The 26,949-nt window shown below is 43.0% G+C and overlaps 1 protein-coding gene across 8 annotated transcripts; it reads right to left on the bottom strand.

Annotated features, from left to right (window-relative positions):
- Positions 1-999: 999 nt before the first annotated feature.
- LOC106742973 lies at positions 1,000-26,555 on the bottom strand. 8 transcript variants are annotated; one of them, XM_014616380.1, is made up of 15 exons: positions 26,466-26,555; positions 25,054-25,343; positions 16,721-16,858; positions 11,848-11,915; positions 10,741-11,048; positions 8,766-9,073; positions 6,817-7,433; positions 5,948-6,498; positions 5,070-5,250; positions 4,314-4,444; positions 3,926-4,074; positions 3,331-3,510; positions 2,975-3,079; positions 2,702-2,902; positions 1,000-2,367 (listed from the first exon to the last, which is right to left on the bottom strand). In XM_014616380.1, the coding sequence occupies exons 1-15, from the start codon at positions 26,545-26,547 to the stop codon at positions 2,206-2,208; spliced, it is 3,471 nt and encodes a 1,156-aa protein (XP_014471866.1). In that variant the 5' UTR covers positions 26,548-26,555; the 3' UTR covers positions 1,000-2,205. The 8 variants fall into 8 exon arrangements, with proteins under 8 accessions (XP_014471866.1, XP_014471867.1, XP_014471870.1 ...); XM_014616381.1 differs by having other exon boundaries at positions 4,314-4,414; XM_014616383.1 differs by having other exon boundaries at positions 2,277-2,367; positions 2,702-2,912.
- Positions 26,556-26,949: the final 394 nt, after the last annotated feature.

Below are 26,949 nucleotides of genomic sequence, written 5' to 3'. Positions count from 1 at the left end.
GCCATATTATATCGTATTATCAGATATGATAGGAACAATTAAAAAGATTGAATCAGTTTTCACGTAGCAAATGCCAAAACTTTATTGAAGCTTAGTGTGCAGAGTGTATTATTATTCGAGTACCAAAGTGGCGTGTCTTCTCGTTCGTGTGACCCGCGATCACGAGCAGCGATTATCGTTGTCGTTATCGTCGCGCCAAGGGAACAGGTATCGATTCTTTGGTATCGACATTACACGGCGCATGCTGCCATGCGACCGAAATTTGGAGTCAATAATATAAAGCGAGAACGGGGAAATATATGGAGAGGGAGAGAGAAGGAGAAAGAGAGAGAGATAGAGGAGGGGGGAGAGTGAAAGAGAGAAGTATCGCTGCTTCGTAACATCAGGTGTATATAATAATAATAATAATTATTATTATTGTAATTATAATTAGAACTTTTCTATTATTGTATGAACCGCCTGTATCGATTTCCGGGGAATACGAAACGTTCCAAGATAATTACTTAGCGAGATTTCGCGCCGGTATAACTATCGATTGACAAATTGCACGGAACTCGGCAGAGTTCCCTGATCGGAATCCCCGTATTTCATCTTACATTGAAGAGATCGCGCCGCAGCACCGCAAATTAACGGTTACGCGAGTCGTTCAATTTACCGAGTGCTTCGCTTCGATCGGCCTTCAACCTGAGATTTAGTTATCAAGACATCGAGATTCGAGAAGTAATTAGGAGAGTACGACTCACTCTCTCTCTCTCTCTCTCTTTCCGATACTTCCTACGAGGAAGTCCATCCGACTTGAAATTTTCACAAAGTACGTTCCGTATTTTCGATTCTCAGACGGCCGGTGTTATCGGTGCGAAGGAGTCCGCGTATCCGCGAGAATATCCTCGTTTCTTCTTCGTTCTCTCTTTCTTCTCGTCAAACGGGAAACCTTGGCCGCACCACCTCGACGACGTCCGTACGTCTCTTTGGCAAAACATACCTTCGCGATTCGTTGTTCCCAATGCGCGCGGCATTCTTCTCTCGAGCCTCTGATCGCCGATTTCATCAGCGCCACGAATTATCATCGCCCACGGGTAGAGCCGCGTTATCAGCGTTCAGTCCGTACGCGTAATCTAAATCTACATGCTAATCTTATTACTTAACTAACGGTGAACGCGCGAACGCGCGAGCGGAACGCCCGAGGTTCTCGCGTAGCCGCTCTCCGCTGGGTTATCTTTGTATCTCCGCTCCGACTCTCCTTGCATAAATATAATAGTCGAACAAGTAGGCGTACTAGAACTCGTAGGATTTACATTTTGATTAGCCCCTTCGGACTCTCACGACTCCTTTCCACGGATCCTTACCCAAAGAAGGCAGGTCATCCGAATTCATATCCCTTCGTCGTCACTCTCACGTACATCGACGGTACGTCGAAACCGTAAATTTCCTCGACGCGAGTGAAGATAATTCGCGTGACGTGCGATTTTGCTTGATTTCCAAGCTCACAGCGCATTTCTTGCGAATCATCGTTTGTGGCCGATTCGTTTCGCGTTACGCTGCGTCGGAGAAACGTTGTTGCTAATTTGCGACGTTGCGATACACTTCAGCGACGATGGCTACGCTAGACGCAGATAACGATAGTTCAAAGATTACGAAAAAACGCATGTCCCCGAAGCGACTAATGTGCGCACATTATATTCTCGGAAAATTGTCCGAAAAAGCTTCACGGCTCCACTGACTTCTTGCCACATTGATCGAATAATATTCTTGTGAACTGTCCGCGTTGGACTATCGGCGGATCAATAACTCTCTTCCGATGTGTAATCCGCAACGACGAACACAAAGACAATCCGGACGCGAATCCACCGAGCCAAGAACGTTGCGAAATATTACAATTGCGCGTTTTCCAGCGAGCGTAACTTCCAGAACGTAGCTATTGATTGTGCAAACGAGAAAAAAGGGGTCGTCTCTCGAACGAACGGGCCGTGACGCGTTTTCGGCCTCGAGGGTTTCTCTCAAGGAGGAGAGCGCTTTAACACGCTCATCAGTCGACAGAGGGAAACGAATTCCGCGCGAGATCTTCGTTCCTTGTGTATTTCTCTCTTTCATCTAGACACGATCTCTCTCTCTCTCTCTCTTTCCCACTTTTTTCCCTTTCTTTCTCCTCCTCCTCTTGCATCCTCTTCTGCTCGCGTCGCCGAGCGTTCATGCCGTCCGGAGAATTTATACGACGTAAATCGGATCCTTGCATACCGAGATCCTCGCTTCCTGGAGGATTCTCAATCTCGGGCCCAGGGGAACTCCCATCTTCTGTAGCCTCTCCTCGCTTAGGTAAGGCAGCTCCACCATCCCGACCTTCTCCTTCTCGAAAGCGGCCGCGTATTTCTACGATTGTCAAAGGTACCGACGATCGGGTTGATTAAAAACAGAAGTTCTGATTCTGAGAGGATAGCGCGGGAGAAATGGTTTATCCTTAAGCCGAGGAGAAGACAGGTGCCACTCGTTATGGGGAAAATTTTTAATGACGAGCGTTTGAAAAAGTGCAAAAGAAGTTTAAAAAACGCCTAGGAGGTTTTCGGAAAAAAAATTTTTTTATACATATACACACATATGCGTACGCACATGCTTGCGAGCTTCGAATAAATTTCACAGACGAAAGCCATCTGCACTTGTTTGCAAAAGCGTACGCAGGCGACGTAAGAATTATTGGCAGACTTACCTCATACCCAAGTTCCCTCAGGAACAGTCTGATGAGCGGTGGCTCCGTGCCGAAGAATTTGGTCAATTTCTTCACCCTCGAAGGATTGGACAGGGCCGGCAGTTCCGAATCCTTGATCAGAGGCTGCGACTGCGACCTCACCATCGCCATGCTCGTCTGTGTCCTGAGGGCCGCAATCTCGCACTTTATGCTCTCCATTTCCTGCGAAAACCTAGCAGTAGTAGAGTCTTGGAAATTCCAGCTCGTTTCGCACCTTTTGGCGGGTTCTCTCACCTGTATCATCAGATGCTGAGTCCTCATCTCCGAGCTTAAATGGGCCACCGATCTCGCCAATGTCACCACGTGCGACTCCAGACGCTGGAAACGCTTGTTGATGCTCTGCACGATCAAGATAGTAGCTTTATTGCGTTATCCGGTTGTCTCAGGGTAAATCGCAATAATAATCTCAGATTCGAAAGTTATTGATCCACAAGCGTGGCGCTTCCTCAGAATTTGAGAAAGTCTATCCGACCAACCCGCGAATAAAGCAACACACGAGAGATTGTCAAAGTGAATACCGACGAGGTAAGCGTAAAAATTGTTTCATGCATAAAAAGAACGCGGGAATATCATCCATTAACTTTCCTGACCTTGATGTCTTTGGCTTTCTTCATCCTATCATCAATCACGTGGGATCTGCGTTTATCGTGATGCCTCGTGACAGGCCTGGAAGACACGGAGGACGTCGGCAACGACGAGACCGAACCATAACTGGTGAGTCCTCTCGCCTTTCGTCTCTTCTTTACGCTTCCGCCCAGCAATTTAAGCACCTGCAACAGTTTTTTGCGTATGCAAATTGGAGCAAATTCAATCACGTACCTGCCGCAAACATTTTTGCACATTTACTCCCGTTAATTTTCGCACACGATTCTGTTTCATCGCGGTCATAGGGGGAAACATTTAAATATATATCTGATATTCCCAAATTCGGACATGAAGTAAATGTCGGTTGTTTCGTCTCGATTACTTATTTCGCGTATTAAATTATATATATTAAAATGAATTATTAAATTCACATATTTCCGTCACCAGTAATGCAATAAATTAATAGCAAGAAAAATATATATATATTTTCTTTTCTAATTTTGACGGTCGTGAAATAATTCTAGTTCGTAGAATGAGATTTTGTTCAGAAAAAGACTAACATAAGGCTAGCAAATCACATTGAAAAAGTATCGCACTTACTTCACTGTACATATTTTCTAAACCTTCCAACTGTTTTCTGATCGTTCTTGCGTCGGTGGTGCTGAGATCAGAGTCGCTCCTATCTAACATAGAATCCAAGTCGAGCCCTGTCGTGGTGGATGTTAAATCGGCGGCTTCCACTCCGAAAACTGAAAATTCGTGTAAAAATTAAAAATTACCATATATACTTGGTAAAATCGGTTATTAATCACAAGTATTAAATTCGCCGCGATAAATTAAACTGATGTAAATTGTGATTGCTTATTTGTATGAACGACATCATATAATAATTATTATTAGAGGTTGGTTCAATATTTGAAATGTAGAAATGTGACATTTGTGCAAATTGAACTGTAATAAGATATTTATCTGCAAAACTAATACTCACGATGTGAAAACTTCTTCGCGGCTTCCTTCTTGGACGTCGAAGCGCCACGATGTTTAGCGCCGCTTGAGAAACCTCTCTTTTCCATAGCCTTGCTATAATCGCTGTAATTTGGTTTCGATCCATACGGTAAACTAAAATTCCCACGAAGACATTCTTATTAATGCTATCGAACGACACGTCATCGTCGCGCATCAAATAGTAGCGGAAAAGTCGTCAAATCGGAACAAAGAGTCACGCGAGAAAGAAACAACGTAAAATCCAAATGACAAATCTATAGAACTCGTTTATCTCGCCGTTGTCAAGTTGTCGAAGACTCAGTGAGATTAATTGACCGAAAGCACCGGAGAATAGATATATAACGGTGTCTTCATACTCTTCACGGTTTAACGCGCACATGCGCGGCAACGCGTCCCTCTAACTTTAATAAATTTAGACATTTCCTAATAAAACAGAGAACAATTACGCGGAGTCTCGTCTCGAGCGTCAGGTGACATTTTTTTACAAATAATTAAATGCCCACGAATCGATTCTCTGTTTAATTAATATTTTACGCAAGTCTCACCACACCGAATATTTAGACGCCGCAACGGAGTGACGTTTATTTTTAGCACCGTGGCGGTCACTTTTCGGCCAGACACCGATATCGGAATTTCGATCTATCAGCAGGAGGATAACAAAATCGGAAGTGGCTCGGGGCAGTGACCGGAAGTAACACCGGTTGCGCGAAGAAGAGGGACCTGTTTGTAGTCGGGTTACCTCGTTGAGTATCGATTTCTCGGTGTACGCGGGCTGCCATGGGGTGACAGCGGCGGCAGAGGCGGTGTCACGGAGGATACACTTTCGGACAGGGTGGAATGCGCCATCGCTGGAACATCTCTGGGCTCCAGAATACTCCGCAATTCCGACTCCACTATATCAACCCATTCGGAGTCTTGAACTGAACAAAAGAAGGAACATAAATGCGGTGAGAGCGGAAGGATCGATAAACGATCGATATTTTGCCGGAAATGAATATGATATGAACCGAAAAAGAACAATTGTAAAAAACTCGGGGGAAATGACTATCCTTCTCGACGGAAACAAGATACGGGAGATTATTTTGCAACGGAAAAGGGAGATTACTACAATTCAAAAGATCATACGAGATAATCTGTAAAATTAAAATAGTCTGTTATGGTTTGATGCTCCAATAATTTGTTATCAACGATTAAATATGTACGAGAGAATTAATCTGGTATTACTTTATAAAACAGCGAAGGTTATAAAAAAAAAAAAAAACAAACAAAAAGCTAATAATAGCCAAATGTCGGAGTTGCGTGAGTGAAAAACCAAAGAGACGCACCGTTAATATTTTAACATTTACAAACATTTCAGACCCAACTGTGGACCCTCGTCAATGTCAAACTGTACACAGATATACCGAAGAACGCAAATAAATGATAAAGAATGAGAGAAGCTTGCCAAAAGGACCGGAAGTCAATGACATGAATAACGATGTCCCTTCGAAGCGTCGGGAATAATCGCTGCGAGAGGCCGTGTTAATTACCTTCATAAAACTTTACAAAACAAGCGGCGAGAAAGAAGATGTATGAACAAGCAAATGTAAAACGTTCATTACAGTTGAGACGTCTCACCTTGCGCCAAAGTCTGGTCATCCGGTGGCGGGCGTCTTCCGCTCGAGTAAACCGCGGAGCCTCTCCCGGAGTCGACATTCGAAGAACTCTGACCCGCCTTGTCGTAATCCGAGCCCGAGCCTTGATTCTGAATTTTTAACCGGCCGATACCCTGCTCCAAATCGTCTTTCCGGCTATCCGCTTTCACAGCTGCCTCCTTGCCGCCGTATTGTCCACCCTCCAGTCGCTTCGACGCCTCGCCGATCATCTTCGTGGCCAAACCGACCCTCAGGCCGTCCGCGTCCTCCTTGGCGGATTTGCTGAAATGACCGCCCTCCTGCTCCGTTCGCTTCTGCAACTCCTCAATCCTCTTCTGCACCGAGTTCCCCTCCGTCGAGTCTTGACATCCTCCGCCCTCTTGACCCGACGAGCTCTGCTCGTGCTCCCTCTTCGAAGCCCGCGTCTCATCCCTCCGAATGCCGAAACTAGTTTCCGGCCGATACTCCTCGTTCCTCTGCGAGCCGTTTCTCCCGGATTCGCCTTGATTTCGATCCTCCACCGTAATCTCGTATCTGAAATACACAATATCCCTTAGATTCACGAGAGTTTTTAGCGTATCTTGAGTTTAGTCCTCTCACTTTTGCTGTCTGGTGTCTCGTCCAATGTACGTATGTGTGTATTAGGAATAGATTTTCCACGAGATAAATAGTTTCGGAAATACTTTCGGGGGAAACAGTTTCTCCAAACTGATAAAACTCCCTTCGATAGAGCCCTCGGCTATCCCTAAACTTTCTGATGTTGCTCACTTTCTGACTTTCGTTCTCTCAAGTATTCGTTATATCCGTAACGAATCTTGGTGGATACCCGATGTAATTGTTCCGAAATCCTACCTCTCCTTGTCCAATGGATCCACAGTGAGATTCTTCATATTCTCCGCGGGATTCTTGGAGGTTTCTGCGTTCCGTTCATCCTCGTAACAAAGCTGCGGTTGCGAGGCCGCCTTCTCGATACCCTTGGCGGAGTTCCGCCTCTGGAACTCCGCTTCCTGATTGCTCTCGGTCTTCATATACACTTGGGGAATACCGTATCGCGGTCTGCCTTGAGCGTAGTGGTAGTAAACCTCTTGGCCCGACACACGCAACTCCTGGGCTTGTCTGGACGTGCTCGGTAAGTCGATCTGCGACCTCGACATGGCCTGCCTGGCCTGTTGGTATTGTTGATAAGAGACGCTGTTGGCGAAATACGACTGCTGCACGTTTCGTGGGCCCGGTGTTTGCGCGCCTTGCTGCCCGGCCATTTGTTGCTGATGCATCTGTTGAATCAGCTGACGCTGATGCATGTTCTGAGCGTGCTGCTGCGCGAACCGCGGACTTTGATGGTGGTTCTGATTCTGATGAAGCAACTGCTGCGGGCTCTGATAGCTCTGGCTGGTCGGCGGCATCGTGTTGCTCACCTGATGCTGCTGCACGGATAGACCGTGGGATTTTTGCACCTGTGCGCCTTGCCCCTGAACCGACCAAATAAAATATTGAAATGACGTGAAATATTAACAGTGTTTATAGTTGTCGCAAAATCTGGACTTGCTGACACGCGTCTTTGCTTTTTGCGAGTAGCGAATAATACAAATGTTAGGTTGGCGTAGATGGTTTATTACATTTGTCGAGTGGAAAATTGAAAAGAACATTATCGAAATTCATGCAAAATATTAATAACTTTTATGAATAATATAAACAACACATCGACTCGATATTCGATATTCGGCCTGATATTCTTTCAGACATCTCGCATGATTTTCCTATTTGCTATTTAACATGCAAATTCTATTCTACAGTTCGTCTATTCTAATGTTTAATATTAACGTTTGCAGTATATCTAGTGTATCGTTATTATGGATAGCGGTTTAATTTCACGAGCGTGGTTACTTAAATCGATTTTATAGACTTCCTCGTTAGATTTCTGTGAGTAACAATGCAGAAAGTGTTAAGGCACGTGATTACGAATATTACGGCGCGTTATTCGCCGGTAAATTAACGTTGTGTAACGCGACGTTACGTGCGTCTGCTACCAGCCGTCATTTAACAAATTAAAATGTCGACGGGTGCGTTCACGGTACTAGACGACGAGACTAGACGGGTATTAATCATTATACGCGGTGGACGGAGCGGCTCCGTGAGTTTTGTCACGCTATGTTACGCGGTATCGCGTTAAATTTCGAGTATTACATCGCACGGTTTAACGTCGCGCGGTGAAATCGTCCGTGAATAAGACGCGGTTGCTTGGCCATGGTTACGTTGTTACTTGATTTGAATTTATATGAAGGAAATGTCGCCGGGAGAAGCGACTAGCCGCGAGACATTTATTTTTCCGCCCGCTGAGAGGGAGTCTTCTTTTCCTACACACAGTATTCGAAACGAATATCCGCATCCGTGTGAGAATGCCAAGAATATAATGCATCGATAGCGCCGTCGGTGATATTTTTCGTCGAAATATATATGAATAAAGTATATTAAAGGAATTGATTCGTAAAATAGAACCGTGTGTAAATTGAGGAGGGAGAAATTGTTCTTTCATAAATTAGAGAGATATCGTTTAATTAGATTTAATTAGATTTCAGTTAGATTTTATGTTTCACTTAAATTTCGCAGAAAGAGAAAGATGGTCTGAACATACATTCAAAACTAATATGTATAGAAGAATATAAAAAATTAACATATAACAAATATCGTGCGCGAATTATCTCTCAAAGATTTTCAGTATCGAGTTTTGCCCTACTCATTCGCTCATGGTTTTCGCAAGATATCATGTTATCCTTTCGTATCTTTAGTATTGTAGCGTATACCTGTCCTTGCGCGGGATTTTGGTGGATTCCTTGATGCATTTGCTGGCCGGTCATTCCGCTTGGTGTCTGAACCACGTACTCCCTCGTAACGTTTTGCACCTGCTGTGCACCTGTCGCGGTTTGGCCGAAAGCGGGAACCTGGGTTTGATGAACCGTTTGAACTCCTCCCGGTGGTGTGTGGTGGGTCACGTGAAGCTGAGCGCTCTGTCCTGGTAAATTCGGCTGAATGGTCGTAGTCGGCTGCAGTTGGCCTGGCAGAGGTACGTTTTGCTGGCCGCTTTGATAACCGTACGAATGACCGTACTGACCTGAGTGCCAAGAGCCTCCGTGTTATTTCAGTTCGTCACATTATCGCACAAAGAGAATTAACTCTAACGCGCGTAAGCACAGCTTTTCTTTAATTACGTATATATACGTACGTAATTATTATTATTATTATTATTTATTATTATTATGTGATTTTATCATACTAATTTTTTTATTACTAGGTAGCACATTTTAAGAAATAACCCAATATAAGATAGCGTAAAGCAAACTCACTAAAAGAAAAAAAAATGCCCAGTCATCACATGTCCAATCCTTTCGGTGTAGAATACGACTTTCAATTCCGGTAACGGAATAAGTTATTCTATTTAAATACATTGAATGCTCAAAGAGCTTAGCGTACTCATCCACAGTGAACAATGTAGCGGCCTTACAGCATCAAGTAAAAGATGTACATCTGTCAATACGAAATAAGCCGAGCATATTTAAAAATATATGTCGATTCACGGTCTAAAATGAAAGACAACATTCCTTGTAAAAATGAAAATAAACAAAACAATAATAGTAATTTGTTCAGATAAATAAAAATAATCTTATCTCTTTATGCGAGGAATGTAATAGAAAAGAATAAATTATTCGTGTTATTGAAACAAAAATGTTCGTATTTTATGAAAAATGAATTTTTGAAATTATTTTGGTTAAAACATTTTTATACTACTTCCAAATGAATATTATACACTCCTGAGCTGCTGGTATCTCTATGCCTCTTCTGAACATTTTGTATGTGAATTTTGTTATAAATTGTATCGAACATATTTATGACATAAAATAATAATATACATTTATAATATAATAAATTCTATCAAGCTAAATTCGCATTCTGACTGGACATAAATGCAGTTCACAGAGCTACACGCTACGTCGATTATAGAAATTCAGATACAGCTAACACATTGCATCGCGAAAGCGTGCCCGGGCACTACTACAGAAATGCTAAAATGTCTACTGTATCGTAGGAATATGCAATACGTCACTAAAGTTAATTAAACTCCGAGTTTCCCCTCTATTTACGCGTCAAGTTTGAAACACACGTTTCATGAACAAATTATTATAATTGCAGAAATTACGGCAACGCGAAAGCTCTGAAATGCTGAAAGGTACGAACGTACAGCCCGACCAACAAATCGAGTACTTCATCATAATCATTGCATTAATTGAATTATTAAATAAATTGAAAGCATAAAAATACTTATCGGAAACGATCTACTTATCAAAACTATTATCAGTCGTGGTAACGATTTTTTTTTTCTCCTATATAACCATATAACGCGCGTCACCATTTTTCGCTAAACGAAAATCGATAACTTTATTTCAAAGCGAAGCTTCGCGGGAAAACGACAGATCTTTCGCAACGAACTGATAATAGTCAGTCGTCGATTTCTTTTTAGTGCATGTAGCGCTCCAAAGAGTTCGTGCAAAATACCGGAGGAAAACCCGTTCTGCGTTTCGCTATGTGCGCATACATTGCTGCTTCGCATTTATGGAAGCCGCGATTCCGCGATTTAACGAGAGAAAAAAATCCCGCTTTTTTCCTTTAATTAATCAACAATTATGAACTAATTAACGGGACCTTGGCAGCAGCACGAGCATCGCGTTATGTTAGCCGCGCTTGATTGTCCGTGCGGCGCCTTGCATGCTCGCCGTGACTTACCGTAAGCATTTTTAGGGTATTGCTGCACGTTGACCGACGGCTCCTGCGCGCGGGGCTTCCCGTAGATCCCTTCCTTTTTCCTGGCCTCGTCGTCGTCGATGCTTCTGCTCGACTTCCGTAGCTCCTCGGTAACGTTATTAAGACTCGCTTCCGGTTCCGGCTCGACGTCCTTGCGACTCGGCCCGAAACGACTCGAGATCATGTCCTTAATGGTGTGATAAGTCCTAGACAATGACTTTGTCTTCTCCTCGTCGATCTTCGTCGTCGTGACCGTCGTCGTCCTCGGCACCGCCCCGCTCGACGTCGATCTAATGGAAGCGGCGATCAGAAGCTCCGATTTGCTCGTTCAATCTCTCGAGAGTGTAATTAAAGCGATACGCGGTGTGCAATAATGTTGATCGCGCATTAAGATTGCCGCTAACGATCGGGAAGCGATCTAGTTTATTTCGTCTAGCACCGACTATATATATATATATATAGATGTGCGAGACAAGTGAAAGTAAATTTCCAAAGTCAATCACAGCCCGTTCGTTTGCAATCGAGTCTCTTAGCAAGATTTTCTTAACCCCTCGTTTGCATAAAACAAACTTAAAATTAAATTCGACGACGATCCATAACGTTGACGTAACACCCGTTAATGATCGTGATATCTTCAGATTACCCTCATGAAACTGTTCGAAAAGATTTCCGATCGGAATTTTTCAGTTATTCCTCAGAAAACACAATAGGAATCTAAAGAATAACTAAGCGATTCCGATTGGAAACCTTCCAGAATATTTCCACAATAGGTGTCCTGATTCATTTAACCTTCCAGACATATAATTATTCGCATTATGTAATTAGATTAACCCTTTGGTAGTTGAAAGAACATTTATATCATACAACTATGTTCCATTTTCTTCTACTATTGATTAAATTTTATACTTAAAATTTCCACGTCAGATTTCTGATCTGACTTGATTCCTATATCCAATGTAACCCGATTGTATTTTGTGCAACAAAATTTCCCGAGACTTGGTATTTCTTGCCCGATTTTTTCGCGTGTGTCGAAGAATTCTCATTAAAGGCGCGAAACTCGCACGAGCGTGAAACGAGCGGAATACTTACGAGTAGGTGTCCTGTGACTGATAATTCCTCGATTGGCCGTCCTGCCTTATTTCCTGCATCTGAGTTCCCTGTAAAAATACAGAAGAATAAAAAAATCATACGAGAGCCTGACGATCAGCACACATCGTTAAGAACACGCATCGTTCGTAAAATATCCCTTGGAGAGGCATAAATGATGGGGCGTATAACGTCCATAAATTCGCTAACTGCGCAACGGCGGTTTCGTTAGACGCGATCAATTAAGCCGTCAAACAGGGAATACATAATTACGCATCGGCATATAGCGTGGCTAAAAACACAACCGCGGTGTCGGAAAGTGGCGCTTATCAGCGACGTTGAAAGAACTCGTTTGCCGATTAAAACAACTGAGCAGCGAGGAGACGAGATTTAATTATAATAAATAAACTTGCGTCCGTCCGTTCGTCCGCTCGTTGTGCTAACGAATCGACGTATCAAATTATTTGCGTAGCAAGTGTATATTTGTCTACAAACGTAGAACGCGCTCGTAGTGTACGTCGAGTTGCAACCAACTTTGCATTGTTAGCGAATATTTCGAGAAAGTTGTTGGAGCGCAGTTTGCATGCCAAAAAGCAGTGAGGAGCACGCGAAACTCGGGCGATAGGCAATCAACGAATCATTGCGCTACGGTAAACCGATTCGCAGGCCGAGAGAGACACCGATGGATATTAAAAATATCACGTGGCATCGAAAGTGACGCGGCGCTCCGAATAAACGAATCGCCGAAAATCGAACTTTTGCTTCGGGCGTATTTTTACTGTCATTTTTATTTTATTATTTTTATTGCCAGGTTCAAGGGTGAAATTTATATATAAGCGTACAGGTGACGCTTTGTTAATTTTATTATTAAAAAATCGTTATCCCCACATCAGCATTATTTTGTGCGAAACACTCGGTGGAAATGATTTTCCTCGACAAGCGATTCATGACGCGAAGCCACGTGGCCGGTGTGCATTTATGACATAATATCCCAAACTCGTTTAACTCTCAACGAGCGGAACTCATCTAAAGTTTACTCCCGGAACGCACTTTCGCCGTAGATCGTTTAAAAGCAGGGACTTTGGGAAAACAAAGCCCAATGGCTCTAATACTTTTTGGATCCCGGCTCAGCTGCAGAAAATTATGCCGAGTAGATATCAGCGTATTAATATATATAATTAATAATGTATAACACACACACACACACACACATATATATATATATATATATATTTTTTCAATATATAATTAATATTTAATTTTACAGGAATACGAGCGAGAATTTAATCGTTACGTAGCGCGCGCAAAGGAGACTCGTCGTTCAGACGAATGTCATTAAAATGATTCGCGTTGAAACACGGATTCCCTTTCAGAGAGGGATGTCAAATGATGTTTCGCGATAAATTGCACGCCACTCGTGGCGCACGAGAGATCAAGGCGAACGTTTTGCGAAACGCATACGTACAAATAAAACGTAAAAATGTCACAATCAGGCATTACACACCGGGCGAGATTTAATTTACACGGTGCGTGAGAAAGCAAATCGCGCATCGAATTAAATCCCCCGGAACACATTGATCCAGCGGAATAGCTGAAACGGAACTCACCGGCATTAAAGTTGGTTGGTTCACGAGGATCTACCGTTCACGGGGATCGTCCGGAAATCAGCGATCTCAATTAACCGTCGTAAACGATGCGTTATAAAACTTTCCAACACACGGAGATCGTCGTTTAGAGAACTGCGCCTTTAAACTAATACGCAGTATTAATGTTCGTTCGTGTGACGAAATTAGAAATACTTTACGACGGCGTGTCATGACACAAGATGACTCGATCTGACCAAGCTGTGTAATAGTTATCAACGATGGTCGTAAAATAAAGTGATACGCTATCGACTCGCCAGGATCGAATACGATTCCCTTGGAAGGAGGACACGGGCCGGCCAACAGCCATGCGCGTCTGCACACATGTATGAGTGTTTGTGTGTACACCTTAGCGATACGGGGAATTTCAAAGTTCACGCACTGAATCCTACGGTTCTTAGGAAGAGATGCGCCTGGAATAACAACGGCCACGTAGGGCCCTGCGAGCACGCATCGCGCATACGGAAGCGGCTTTCTGACTTACGGCCATGCCGATACCCGTGCCGGATTATTAGCTCGTAGCTGTACGAGAGAAATCAGAACTAAATTTCGCGTCGAGGCAAATTCTTCGAAAAATCACGACCTCTCGATGACGCGTATGAACGTGGTTTCTTTTTGCTTTCTTTCTACATTAGAGGAAGCTACGCCTAGCGAGAGACAGACCGAACGGAATTTTACGTTCGGCGTATTGGAGATAAATCGTAGAATTGACCGAGCGGAAATCGTTCGTACGAATATGCCGAATGCATTTTACATTTTTCGCACGTTCCCCCTCGGACGAGCTCTTCAACTCGCGATAGTTCCATACGTCGGGGAAATTTCCGTGGCGAAACCGCAACAGAGTTCCGAAAGGCGGATTGCAGAGAGTGTGCGTGGCGTTGAAAAGGGAGAACAAGAAGCGGCGAAAGCGCAGTATGCCTTCCACGAAAGTAGGAAAAAATTTACTTATCGAGTCCACGTGCTGAGTTAGCAACGCTAAGGTAGTTTCCGGAGAGCGCTGGAAATGGGTTTATGAGCTACGCGAGACGTCTCTCTTTTTCTCTCTTTCTTTCTCTCTGTTTCTCTTTTTCTCACCCGGCGCAACGCTGTGCCAGGGATCACGTCCGAGGCTGATTAAGCATCGTCCCGTACGATGATGCGTATTATGTAAAGCAGTTTCATGTAATTCGAAAGGCGACGAAAGTTGGTCGTCCAGCATGTCGGAGCGTGTCGCGTTTGTCCGCTGAGTGCGAATCGTGGAAGGCTTTTCTTCGCCGCCGGTACGCTCGCGCGACATTTGTAATCCGCGACGACCCGACAACCTCCCGCTCATCTTCATCTTCGTGTTGAATAGCGACGAGCACAACGACATGACATTGTAGCAAGAAAATAACGGAAACATCTCAATAATAATATTATTGAACTTCGACCTGCGAGAGAACTCAACACACACACACACACATACGAGAGTGAAATCACCATATCGAGAAGATTTATGATATCCTGCACGGTGCTAAAAAAGTTTCGAAGAACTTTCGAAAAAGTGGCCGAATAATGGATTCTTCCGTTGAGAAGACCGGGAAAGTTTAGTAATGAATAGATCGGTCAGTTCCGGGACGAAGATGAGCGATATCGAGAAAGAGAGAGGGAAGGGTGAGGGAGGGGGGAAACGCGAAACAACGAATTTATTTCTTCGTTGGTACACGCGAGAGTCGCAACAAAGTTTCTAAACGGATCGCCCGAAGTATCCCATAAACGGCGGAGCATCATGGAATCAATAGGATAGTCGATGACTACCCGAGGACCGGTAACTATACAATTTAGTCTGCTCCATCTCGTAAACTGAGAGACGAGAGAGGGATTCATGGTATATTTGGAGTATATCACGGGCGTAACTGTTAAACCCATCTCGCCTTTGTGATACGCGGACCCATCAATATCGTATACGGGGAGAGATTGCGCGTGTACAACCGCCCCTATTTCTCACGATATGTCGTTAACGCGCATCTCCCGGGGAATGACAGCGCGGGATTATAATTTACGTCCCAGCGGCGAGCCGGCCCTAACGACTAATTCTCCTACCTGAGAACGCGCTAGAATAAATCAGTTTCAGATAAATGAATCAGACGAATTGACCGGTTAATTGCACCGTGAAATACGATGTGTATCAGATTACAAAGATTGTTACAAAGGTTAGGATTACAAGCAGCGCAACTGATTTCGAATAACGAAGCGAATCGTTAGAAAATTCTGGACGAGGAACAAGAAAAACGAGCGAGCGAACGGAAGACGGTGAAACCACGGGAACGGCCGCTGCGTCGAAACGGAGGTCGTTCGTTAAAAAAAGAAGAGGGGAAAAATGGACAAAGGAACGCGCGCGCATGTATCAACTTACGATCGAGCATCGTTTTCCACACCCATCCTCCAGAGGGGAATCGGTACAGAGCCAGCGATCGGAAAAACGAACGTCTGGCAGCACGCGCGTTGCCGACGCCTACCGACGCCCCTGGCACGCGCGTGGGTGGCACGTGTGCATAACGCTGCATACACGTGACGCCCAATTAATCGTGGAATTTCGTAACGATCGTAGCGGACGGCGGTGTAGCCGGGCTCGAAGTGAGAGACGAAAATTCCACCACTATCGTCGAAAGGATATCCTTTGTGAATTTGAAATTTGGCTCGCTCATTTTTATCTTTTCTTCTTTCCTCCTTTCTTTTTTTTTTTGATACACCGATGTTTCATCCCCGTCGCGAATTCAGTCCAATCGATATTTTACCTTTACTTCAGACTTCGATTTTTCAACGTTTGAAATTTAAAGTTTGCTTTGTTATCAAATGCAATTCGGAACAATCTCTTTCGATTCTGCATAACTTGCAACTGTTGTTTGAAGCTATTTAATTCAATCTGAGTTTGAATTTTTGTCGAAAGTTTCTCTTTCGAATGAATCTGAATAGACAATTATAGGTTTGCTGTTTATTTGAGACGCGAAGAGACTCAGTTTTCTTAACGATTAAATCTGTCGTAATCCTTTGGAAACGTTTCTCGTAATTTATTGGAGACCCTGGGAAGTCGAAGACGAAAGCAGGTGCGAAAGTTCACCGTACAAATCGACGAGGAAGCATTTCGTGTTGCAGAAGAGAAAACCTACATATTTTTTCCGTTACGTTAGCGGCTATCCGCCGGAAGAAAAGACACGAGGAAATCAGTGTGATTTACCCAAGTCTCGTAAATTATCGCAAAGGATCGCACTCACCTCCTGAACCCAGGCTTGTTGCTTGATCGGCGCATCCGGCGCGATGGCGACTCTTCCGGCGGTCCTCTGTTTGTACTCGTGAAGGATGGGAATCTTGGAGTTCTTGTCTCCTGACGACAGGACCAACTCGCGTTCTATCTACGAACGGAAGAAATCACGATTAACGTTTGCCAGAAGCAATCATTCTCTCTGATCGAGTCGTTCGCCGCGGGTCATCTTGTATGATCTTCATGAACACGCTATTTTTTTATGCAACAATAATTTCCAAAATCCGATAGCTGATAGCAGATGCGAAATATATTAGGTTGGTGCAAAAGTCGTGTTTGTTAAATAAAATTGAGAGCGAAATTATCCGATATTGAAGAATTAATAATTTTTACGAATAAATGAATAACATCGACTCGGTACTTTTTTTTTAATATTTAACGATGATTCCTTTATTTTGCTTTCGATATTCAATCGTCATACAAGTCCGAATTTAATAGTAAAAAATGGCAAATCTTATACATCAACTTAACAGCATATGTAAGTCGTAATTAATTTTATCATCTTAATTTTTCATCATGTATTTTTTAACATTCGATCCTTCTGGTATCATAATTTTCAAATATTTTTATAAAATCGTTTCTCTCGAGATGATTCTCACTGTTAAGACGAATTATCATATCATTGCCGATTTGTAACTTAATTTCTAACTTCTAATTTCCTCTTATTCGAGTATGCAACTTCCTGAAATCGCCATTTCCGCGAATAATGCACCGGCCGGAGCAAATTAATTCCTCTCTTAACTCACGCGCAACCGAGCGTGTTCTGAAAGGTGCTGTATGCACCTAGGTAAACAGAGCAAAAACAAACGGACGATATATAGCCGGGCAGACAGCCATCGCCGAGAAATTTTCCGCGGAGAAGCTTCCTCGGTCCGCGTCCACGCCAGGTAGAACATCCGTGTCGAAGCTGGTTCGCACGCACGCACGCACGCACGGCACAGCACGGCACGATGATACGCAAAGTGCGTGCGGCCGGCGCAACCATCGAGCGACGTGTGCGTTCGTTGCGTGCGCGTAATAACGCAGCGCGGAGTAGGTGTCACTGAACTAAACTGGCTGGCTGGCTGGCTGAGAGATCGCCAACCAGCGAGCCAACGACGCTAGGCATCGCGCTCGGAAGAAAGCAAGCGTGATGAAACGAGCTACTGCCGCGGAAAATAAATGCACGTAGGTAGGTAAGTCCCGTGCATAATCGCGCTCGCGGACTCGTTTACGTAGGTACGCGAGTTCGCGTACGCTTACGTAGGATCGCGCGAGGACTCTTCGCTTCCTCGAGACTCGAACCCCTCGCCCGCGAAAATCGGGATACGCGAGCGGAATCTTGTCGCGTAAGGTGAGAGTACCAATGTCCGGACATGCACCTAACACATTCTTGTTGTTTTGCTCTTTAACCCTTTGGGGACGGAGCCGCTCGACGGGCGAGCGTCGCTGAGGACGAGAGGTATTGGAGTGCGCAGTAAAAAAAATAAATACGTTGAACGTTATAAAAACTAAGGCTCTATTTAACACAAGAAAAATTTTTCATAAACGGTAAAACGGCATGGGCGGCTATATGCCGACACGCGTCCCCAAAGGGTTAAATATGAATACTTAATCTTTAAACGTAACATATATATATATATATATGTATACGTATTCTATGTTGAAAGTTTGAATAAAATTGTATTTAAAGATTAAAACAATAAGAATGTTCAGCGCGTCTAAGCATTACCTTTATTTTACATTCGGCGTCGTTTATACTTTTTACCATTGCACAATTTATAGTCTTTCACATGTATATGTTGAAACTATTGTAATTAGAGCCATTATAACTGTACCATTGTAATTAGAGTTATTTCTGCGATTTTCAACCTTATGTGTGTTACGTGTAACGCTGAAAATCGTGTAACTTTCCTTCTAAGGAGGGGTACAGCATGATGTCGATCGTACATGATGTCGATCGTACGAGCGATCGCGTCGTACGAAAGATAAACTACGATATTCTGAGACTGTCAACCCTTTTCTTCCGAAAAGAGCTGTGCTAGCGATGGCTAGTTTAGAAACCAATTTAATCTTTTTAGTGCCAAACGACGATATATCGTCGTTTGCAACACTTGCAAAAAGTGCCAACGACGATATATCGTCGCGTATCCGAGGACGTTTTACTATTCGCATTGCGAGAAAGCTTTATCTCAAAATAAATTTATAAAACGTTATAAACGGTCTAATTTCATAACAAAAGAATTTAAAAAATTGTTTTTAGGTTCAACTTTTTGTTATATTCTATGCTGCTTGGTACCTCTGTATACGCTGGAGCGATAAGGTAGAAACTCGACACGAGACAGTTTCGTTCTCAGATCCGATATTAGTTATTTTGTTAAAAATGATTGAAAATGTATTACTTATACTTCATACTACGTGATCTACATAAAACTGTGATCAAACTGTGATAGAAGAGAAACTTGTTTCTATGTTTTTCATCATGTTTTATATTGATGTTATTCGTATGATTTTCAACAAACATTGAAATACAATTGGCATTGCTTTATTCTTTCTTTATTTCGTAATATGCTGCTTTTTGAATTTTGTAAATATCATTTTTAATTTGGTTTTTATGAGCTTTTTCCCAAACCTTAGCAAATTCATCAAATTGGCTCGATATTCTTCGCATAAGTACGATACTTTTGCTCGGCACTAAAAGGGTTAATAGTCAAGAGACGTAGAGGAAAAGATGGTATTATGGCCCCTCATTTATATTTTATACAATAACTTGTTGACAATCAATATATTTTAAATTAAGAATTTAATGATTACATTCGTCAAAATATTATTCAATCGATTCTACATCCAAAATTATGAAATATTTATTACTTAGGACATTATTTATAAAAATGTGACGATACTGCATGGGTTAAAGAGAAATATAGGTTGTAATGTGGCTCTTAACTAAAATAGACTTAAAAAATTGATTTTGTTTAAAATAACAGAATATTTTATTACAAAATTATTTATATAAACTCTTAGAAGGTACAACAGTAAATATGACTCTAAATTCTTAATGTAGATGCTGACTTACTTGTCAGAAGATGCAATCTGTTAGAAAGATAGCAATGTTGTGCAGAAAAATGTGCAGCAGTGAGCTATAGATTAGAATCGATTTATTAAATAACTACATCGATATGAAAACTTCAAAAAGAAGATCGTATTAACAACACATTTAGTAGGCCACATTAGCAAATGCCATGATATTGTTTAACTTTGCATAACTCGAAATATATACAGCAAATGAAATGTATATTCGCGTGATAATATGCTAAAATTTAAGAAGAATGAGGAAGTATGTATAATTAAATGCTAAAATATATTTTGAAAACTTTTCGAAATGTTCAGAACTAAAAATGTGTTATAACAAATGTCGGCTATTGTGTATTGCCATATTATCGCCACTACGGCGCTATTGCTAAATCAATTATTTTATAAATGATCACTAGAATTTGCCACTTAATAGTGAATATTAAAAGGGGCCATAATACCACTTTTTCCTGTATTAATAAATACATTTTTTCTGCACGTTTCATGTATCACTTCAGAAATCCAATAAATCAACATGGAAAGATTGCTTTTGCGAATCCAACAGCCGAATGAAAAGGAGCGGTAGAAATATTTTAACCATATTAACATATGGATGAGGGATTAATAATATATAATGACACGCATGCGCACGTCCGTAAATGATTTACATTTTCCCTGTATTTAATGATAAATGCGACCGTTCGGCTTCGAATTTTGTTTGTCCGTCGTAATGCGAATGCGAACCGTGATATTCGGCGTTGAGTGCGCGGCGAAATCTATACGAACGCTACTGGTTATAAGGGAAAACTTTCGAACGTGTAATAAGTGCGACGTAATTTTTTCCAGCGCGATTTCGTCGCGCTACGCGACCTTCCTCCTCGTTCGCCTCTTTTTTCGGCGGCAATTCAAATGAAACGAGCGTGCTCGTTTCTTATTTTTGTAAAGAAAAAGCTGTTTTTAGTAACAACGATAGAATTTTCATGGGAAAACCAATGAACGTGACGTCACACGCCGGTGACTACGCGCACAGATGCAGCCGCGCGCGCGAGGGCGCGCGTACGACGGTGCATTGCGTCATAAAGCTGGATTATATAAAAAGCTCCAGTGCGACAGGGCGACGATGTTTTGCGGAAGAAATAAAGCGTGCTAATAGGAACGGCGTCACGAGTACGCGCGTACGTACACACGCGGTGCGTCGGGGCGTGAGCTCGCGAGTAAAAATACCGATCGATTCGCCCCTCTTTCCGCGGGGGATAATACCGCCTGCTGCCACGGAGCGACTGAGCACCGAATGAGGCTTGGATCACTGATATTGGATTCTCTCCTAACTACGGCTTTTACGCCCAGCACTTAGGAGACATTGAATCTTTGATGAAAGATAACCCCGTACAACGGTCGGTTCCTTTAGAGGCGATAATCTCGAACATAGCGGGGTGAATGATCACAATTCGCGTGTGCTGGATAGTCCAGTAGAGCTTCTAGTCTTGATTATCTCTCGCTTTCATTTAATCTGAACGTAATTTTTCGCCTTTTTTAACACCGACGTCTTCCGACGGTTTTCGAGAGAATCACGATCGGAAAACAACTCTGAAGTATTTCCGATCTTTCGATGTCTCCCTTATCTGTCCAGGGCAAATATCCGCGTTAATTATTCCATTGATTCGCGCCCGGAATCGGAATTTTCCACGCCCCGATTGAATTTTCGTCATGAAACAAAAAGCGATGAATCAAGTATGAGTCCGGTATAATCACTCTTCCTCTGTCAAAGGAGAATTAATCCGTGGAGGGGGTCCGTAGGCTTTTATGCCGCGCGATAATTAAAACGCTATAGAACGATTGGACGCACACGACAACGTCCGGTGAAAAAGGATTAATTAACGTTGGCTCGCGCATCGGATATTCGTTTCTGATCAATCAGCTTGATGGGTCGCGCCGGTTTTAGAATTTTACTCTTCATTCGTGATGACGGTGCGGGCACGTGTGCTCGATCGCGTTTACGCGTGTGCGTGCGTCACGCGAGTCAACGGCATCTTGCTGACGGAATCGACGATAAAGGCGTTGGCGAAAACGACAAAGACGGTCATAAGGCGTTAATTCGCGCAGCAATTCTATTCTCACCCGACGTGCAGCCGATTCGTGCGGAGAAATACGGTGTATCTAAACGGCTATCGCGAGCGAGCCCCTCTCTCCTCCTCCGTCTTCCCTTTGCCGACTTCCGGCGAACGGTACGCGCGTATGATGCCCCCTTTGTCTCGGTGGAGAACCTCTGAGAACCTTCCCAAGAACGTAACCGCCGTACAACGAACTATTATCGAAGATTTCTCCGAGGACCGTGCGCTAATTCCTAACGCCGAACGCGGAAGATCAACATGCGCCGCCTCATTCGCGTGATTACGATGCGGCACCCCACTAATTAACCGCAATTGACGAAAGCTCGACTAACAAAAACCGAGAAGATAACAAATCGCCGGAATAAAGAGGTGGATTTTATGGACGATACGAGGAAAATGAGAAATTAAAAACGAATTATGCTCCCGTCGACCTGTCGTGATAACCATCGATGGATAAAATATGATTTTGATAAATATTCAAATAATATTGGTAAAAATAATGATGAAAACGTTATTCAGATTACTCGATAAACGTTCAAGAAGTATTGTCTTCTTAACTTTGTGTATTATTGTGATATTAATTAAATCAGAGGATTAATTTCTTCCATTTAGGAGGAAAATAAGTAAATTTTTGTTTTATGGGAAATTTTCAAGAAAGAATAAATAGACGGGAGTGTCGAGAAAAAAGTAAAAGTCATGTAATATTCGGAGGCAGCATGAGTGAGACGGTAGAGCAAGGGGAGCCAATATGAAACAGCTTCTAAGCAACGAAGATATTAGCGGCTAAAACATTTTACAATCTTCAAATATTAAATTAGAAATTCTCTTCTAATAAAATTGCTGATCGAGGCGATATTTCGAGAACGCGTCTATCTAACAAGCAATGAAACATGGCAAGCAAAATCAACATGCAACATGGAGTATCAATCTTTACAGATAGTTAGAACTGTTCCAAAAAAATTCAAAAACTAAAATCGTTTTCCATTGACTCTAATATCTACTCTATATCAAAGATTATCAAAGATAAAGAAGATAAGAAATCGAACACTATTCATCTAAGATAGAGTATGACATATAAATTGTTCGATTATAGAAGATAGTTATTATTAATATTATTAGTTACATTATTAATATTATTAATATTATTTAGTACAAGTTATATAAAATCGATCATTTGTCAGTCAAAATTTCACGTCAGCGTTTTCTGTGGTCTTCCTTGCGGTATCTAAGAAACCCGATAAAATTCTATGGAAGCTCCACCGTTTGTACTGAGTAAAGCTAAAGTTACGTCTTGAATTTACTCGAGCTTCTTTCACTGTACTCGGCTTCAGCTCGTCGTCGCAAGAAGATGCATCAACGAGTATGCATCGTGGAGTCTCCTTATTCGGAGGACCACCGCGTGCACTCGTCGCATCATCGACGCCGCCGCCGCAGCGGAGTCGCAGTAATTGCGTGAAATCGCAACCTGGGAAATCGCGAGCCGGATTTCTGCGATTAACGAGCGTCGATCGCGAGTACACGCGGTCGTGTCTATAAATAACGTTTCGAGAGAAAGAAAGTTTGAATCGCCGTCGCGTGGATACGCCAGGTACCTCAGAACGTGTACGATTTAAGCTTTGAGAACTCATTAGCGGATTTCAGAAGTAATGGCTTTATAATGACTAATGCAAAAATTGTCGCTGTTTTCTCATTATTTTATAAGTAATAGCTCTATTATGACAAAGTAAATTAACTTCGGAACTAAAGAATGTTTTTTGCGGTTTCCTATTCATTTAATGCCTCGCCTGCATCTGTCGTGAACACGTGTATCTTAGTCGCACGTGGAATTAATACGCTCGGTGGCTCATTAATTAGTTCGTCTGCGAGTACAACCGCGTACAAATCATGACGATTTAAGTCCCCCCAAGGAGAAACTGAGAACTGAAGAATATTTGAAGCATCGTCTCAAGAAGCGTTGTATACTACTTTTTATCAATGTTATCTAATTACCGTGAGAAATACTATATGTTATAATAAGATACTATTTAAAATTTGCGTTATAGATATAAAAATGGATATAAACTAATCGGAGTCGTGAAGAAATGGCAAAATGTAAAAAAAAATAGTATTTGCTTTCTTCCGAAAACCCCAAAGCGACGCACAATGCTCGTTGAAAGGACTATATTTTTCGCTATGTATAAAAGAAGCAACCGTATGGTCGAGACGGCACATTAGCCATTGTCATTGTTGAAAAAATGTAGCAAAATGTAAAAGGGTTGTATAAAACGGAAACAACAGAAAAGAGGCCGTTACGAATTGCGGGTACGCGACCAGAATTTGCGAAAAACGAGAATCACAGGCGATCAAAGTGTGTTCGTTCAGGGCGTGAAAAATTCTAAAGCCGGTACTGTCTGCATTATGCGCGCCGTAGTTATTTTTTTTCCTTTTTCGTCTCATTGTTCCTGGTACATATGAAGCGTCATGAACCGAGCAAGGTGTTGCGCGCCTTCGTAGACGGATAATTAGTGACCTGCTCGTTGTAGTGAAGGTGCGCTGGCTCGAGTCAGCTCGGAAAGCCGAGCACAAAACTTTCTATGCACGAACGAGGAATTTGAACCGGCTATTCAGAGTGTGTCTGAGACTTTAGGCATTTTATACGCACAGGCGAAATCGATTTTTGTATTTGTACGAAACGATTAGCGTGACGTACACTTTGCCGTATTTACGGCTCGCAAGATCGGAAGAAATAATCACAGCTTCCATTCATTCACGACCAGTTTTCAAGAGTCGTGTCAAGACCTCTATTACTTAGACTTTACGTCTCAACGTTTCCCAATTTTACGGCTCGTCGGTTTCTCTCGTACGAGAAGAAGCAAGGTGATACATTCGGCCATAATTCAAACGGCGTTTTACGCCACAAGAAAATATATTTCCTCACACAGGGAACTTATCTCTATCGTTACCGATAGCAGAGAAAGTGCAAATATTAAAAAGTCATCTAACGTTTTACGATAAATTTTGCGCGGAACATTCCAACGCGAAGGGGGAGAGAGAGAGAGAGAGAGAAATATGGATATAGAAGAAATGCTTAATAAAGTAATAACGCTGTAATTTTCCTGCCCGCATACATTATCGTCGCGCTTACCGGGAACTTGCTGCTGTGAGTCTGCAAACTGGCTGCCTGTTGAGCCTGACTCGAACTCTGCTCCTCTCCGTACAAGGGTGGCATCCTGTATTCCGGTGCGAAGGGCTGCCCGGCGCCTCGAACCTGCCCGTTCTCCGCGACACTGCTCCTTTCCGAGCCGGAAGTCGTCCGCGACGACCGCTCGGCTACCGCCTGTTCCCGCTGCTCGTACTCTTGCTGACCGTCCTGATTCTTCTGATTGTTCGGCACCGGCTTCGGCGGCGGCACAGGCTTGTAAGGCCCCTCTTCATCTACGAAAGAAAGAGAGAGAAAACACGCGAATTGCCATTATCACGCTCACGTTTCTCGCGCGAAGTTCACTTTCAAAAGGCACTTTCGGGTGAACGTTCCTCGGCGCGGAAGACACGCCGAGAACGAGAAATCGCCGGTGTGAGTGTCGCGTGCGCGGCCTGACACTGACTTTCGCGTGATCGCAATCTTCTGAAATTTTCGCTTAGCCTCTCGGCGCACTTTTCTATGCACAGGACGATAATTAATGCTAATTTTCCGTGCGTGCGCGTCTTTTCCGCGCGTGTCTCTCGCCGACGAGACGGAATAAAATCGGCGAAGCGTAAAGGGGTGAAATAAATATTAATGTATTCATCGCTACACAGCGCATCACGAAGCGCTCTGCGCGTCTGACACGAATATGTTAAACAACTTGTTTAAACGAAAGAGACACATCGGGCAAATTGCTATGCATTATGCATAGCTGTTATACACTAAACTACGTCAAGGATTTTTCTCCGTGCTCATAAGCAAGGAACACCCGTTCTCGATGAAGCGATCTGTTAAAGATAATCATAAAATATCACGCGCGCTAACATTAATACGCGAGCTGCCCATATCCAGTCGATGAGATGTCAAAACACTCGAATCCGCAATATCCGAAGCACATTTATTTCAATTATTATTATTTTTTAAATTCTAATTTTTCAATCGTAATTATTTAAAGCATACACGCTGACTTTTAAATCGTCGCGTGTGGAAAAACAACGTTAACTTCTTCCCCGCTCCGTTCATTCAAATTTACTCGCTTTATAGTCGCGTAATAATATTTTCGAGGCGATTACAGCGGAACGACGCATAATACCACCCGTTTATGAGCGCGTGGGTATTGCATTATCAACGTCATATTATTATATTCTCATGACATCTCGGCGACCGCACGTTAATCCCGCTAGAAGATATATCCGTGCAACTAAAACGTGACTAGGGTCTCGTAGTGGCCGCGGGATAAGGATGTATAAGTTACGTTACGGACTGATCTCCGCGGATGGTGCCTCGATCATCAGCCTCGAGCCGCAGTTGTCCATTAGCGAGTTACCCCGTTAGCGTATATATACCACTTATATATGTATATCTATATGCACCTTGGTTCTGATTCTGCCGTCTGAGACGATTCTCCTGCTTAACTTTGCGGACGGTGGTGGCCATCGCGTGTTGGCTGACCATTTCTGACGAATGCTTTCATAAATGCACTTCGGGTCCCCTGTTCTCGCCCTCGAGACGAACCCACGAACGAGCTATCGACAGTGACGAGCTCCGATCTCTCCAGCACATGCGTGTCGTCTTCAGATGATACGTCGCGCTCCTCTTCCCTCGTCCATATCTCTGACGTCTATTACTATAATCGTTGCTCTACTATCCATCACGTTTCGGAGCGACTGTCGAATCGACGAAGAGTATCGCAGCCGAGAAACGCGGTCGAGATTCGCACCGCAAAGACCACCCAAGAAGAGTGCTGCCGGCTTTTTGCTCGGATTAAAACTCCTTTCGTCGCGCATCAGCGACGAATTGTTCCTTTTACGCGAGTAAGAGGACTCGTGTTTCAGCGATGACAGATCGGCACGGTTG

Source organism: Dinoponera quadriceps, unplaced genomic scaffold, assembly GCF_001313825.1.
Source record: "Dinoponera quadriceps isolate SergipeBrazil2010 unplaced genomic scaffold, ASM131382v1 scaffold946, whole genome shotgun sequence".
Classification (NCBI taxonomy): Eukaryota; Metazoa; Arthropoda; class Insecta; order Hymenoptera; family Formicidae; genus Dinoponera; species Dinoponera quadriceps.
The sequence above is the reverse complement of the archived record's forward strand: the minus strand, read 5'-3'. Positions and strand labels throughout refer to the sequence as shown.

Bases quoted from the DNA above. Each gene is read 5' to 3' on its own strand.
- LOC106742973 (XM_014616380.1), bottom strand. From the start codon at position 26,547: ATGGTCAGCCAACACGCGATGGCCACCACCGTCCGCAAAGTTAAGCAG. The intron at 16,859-25,053 runs GTAAGCGCGACG...TTCCGTTCGTAG, and splicing joins CTCACAGCAGCAAGTTCCCG to ATAGAACGCGAGTTGGTCCT. The intron at 3,080-3,330 runs GTCAGGAAAGTT...TTGATCGTGCAG, and splicing joins AGAAAGCCAAAGACATCAAG to AGCATCAACAAGCGTTTCCA.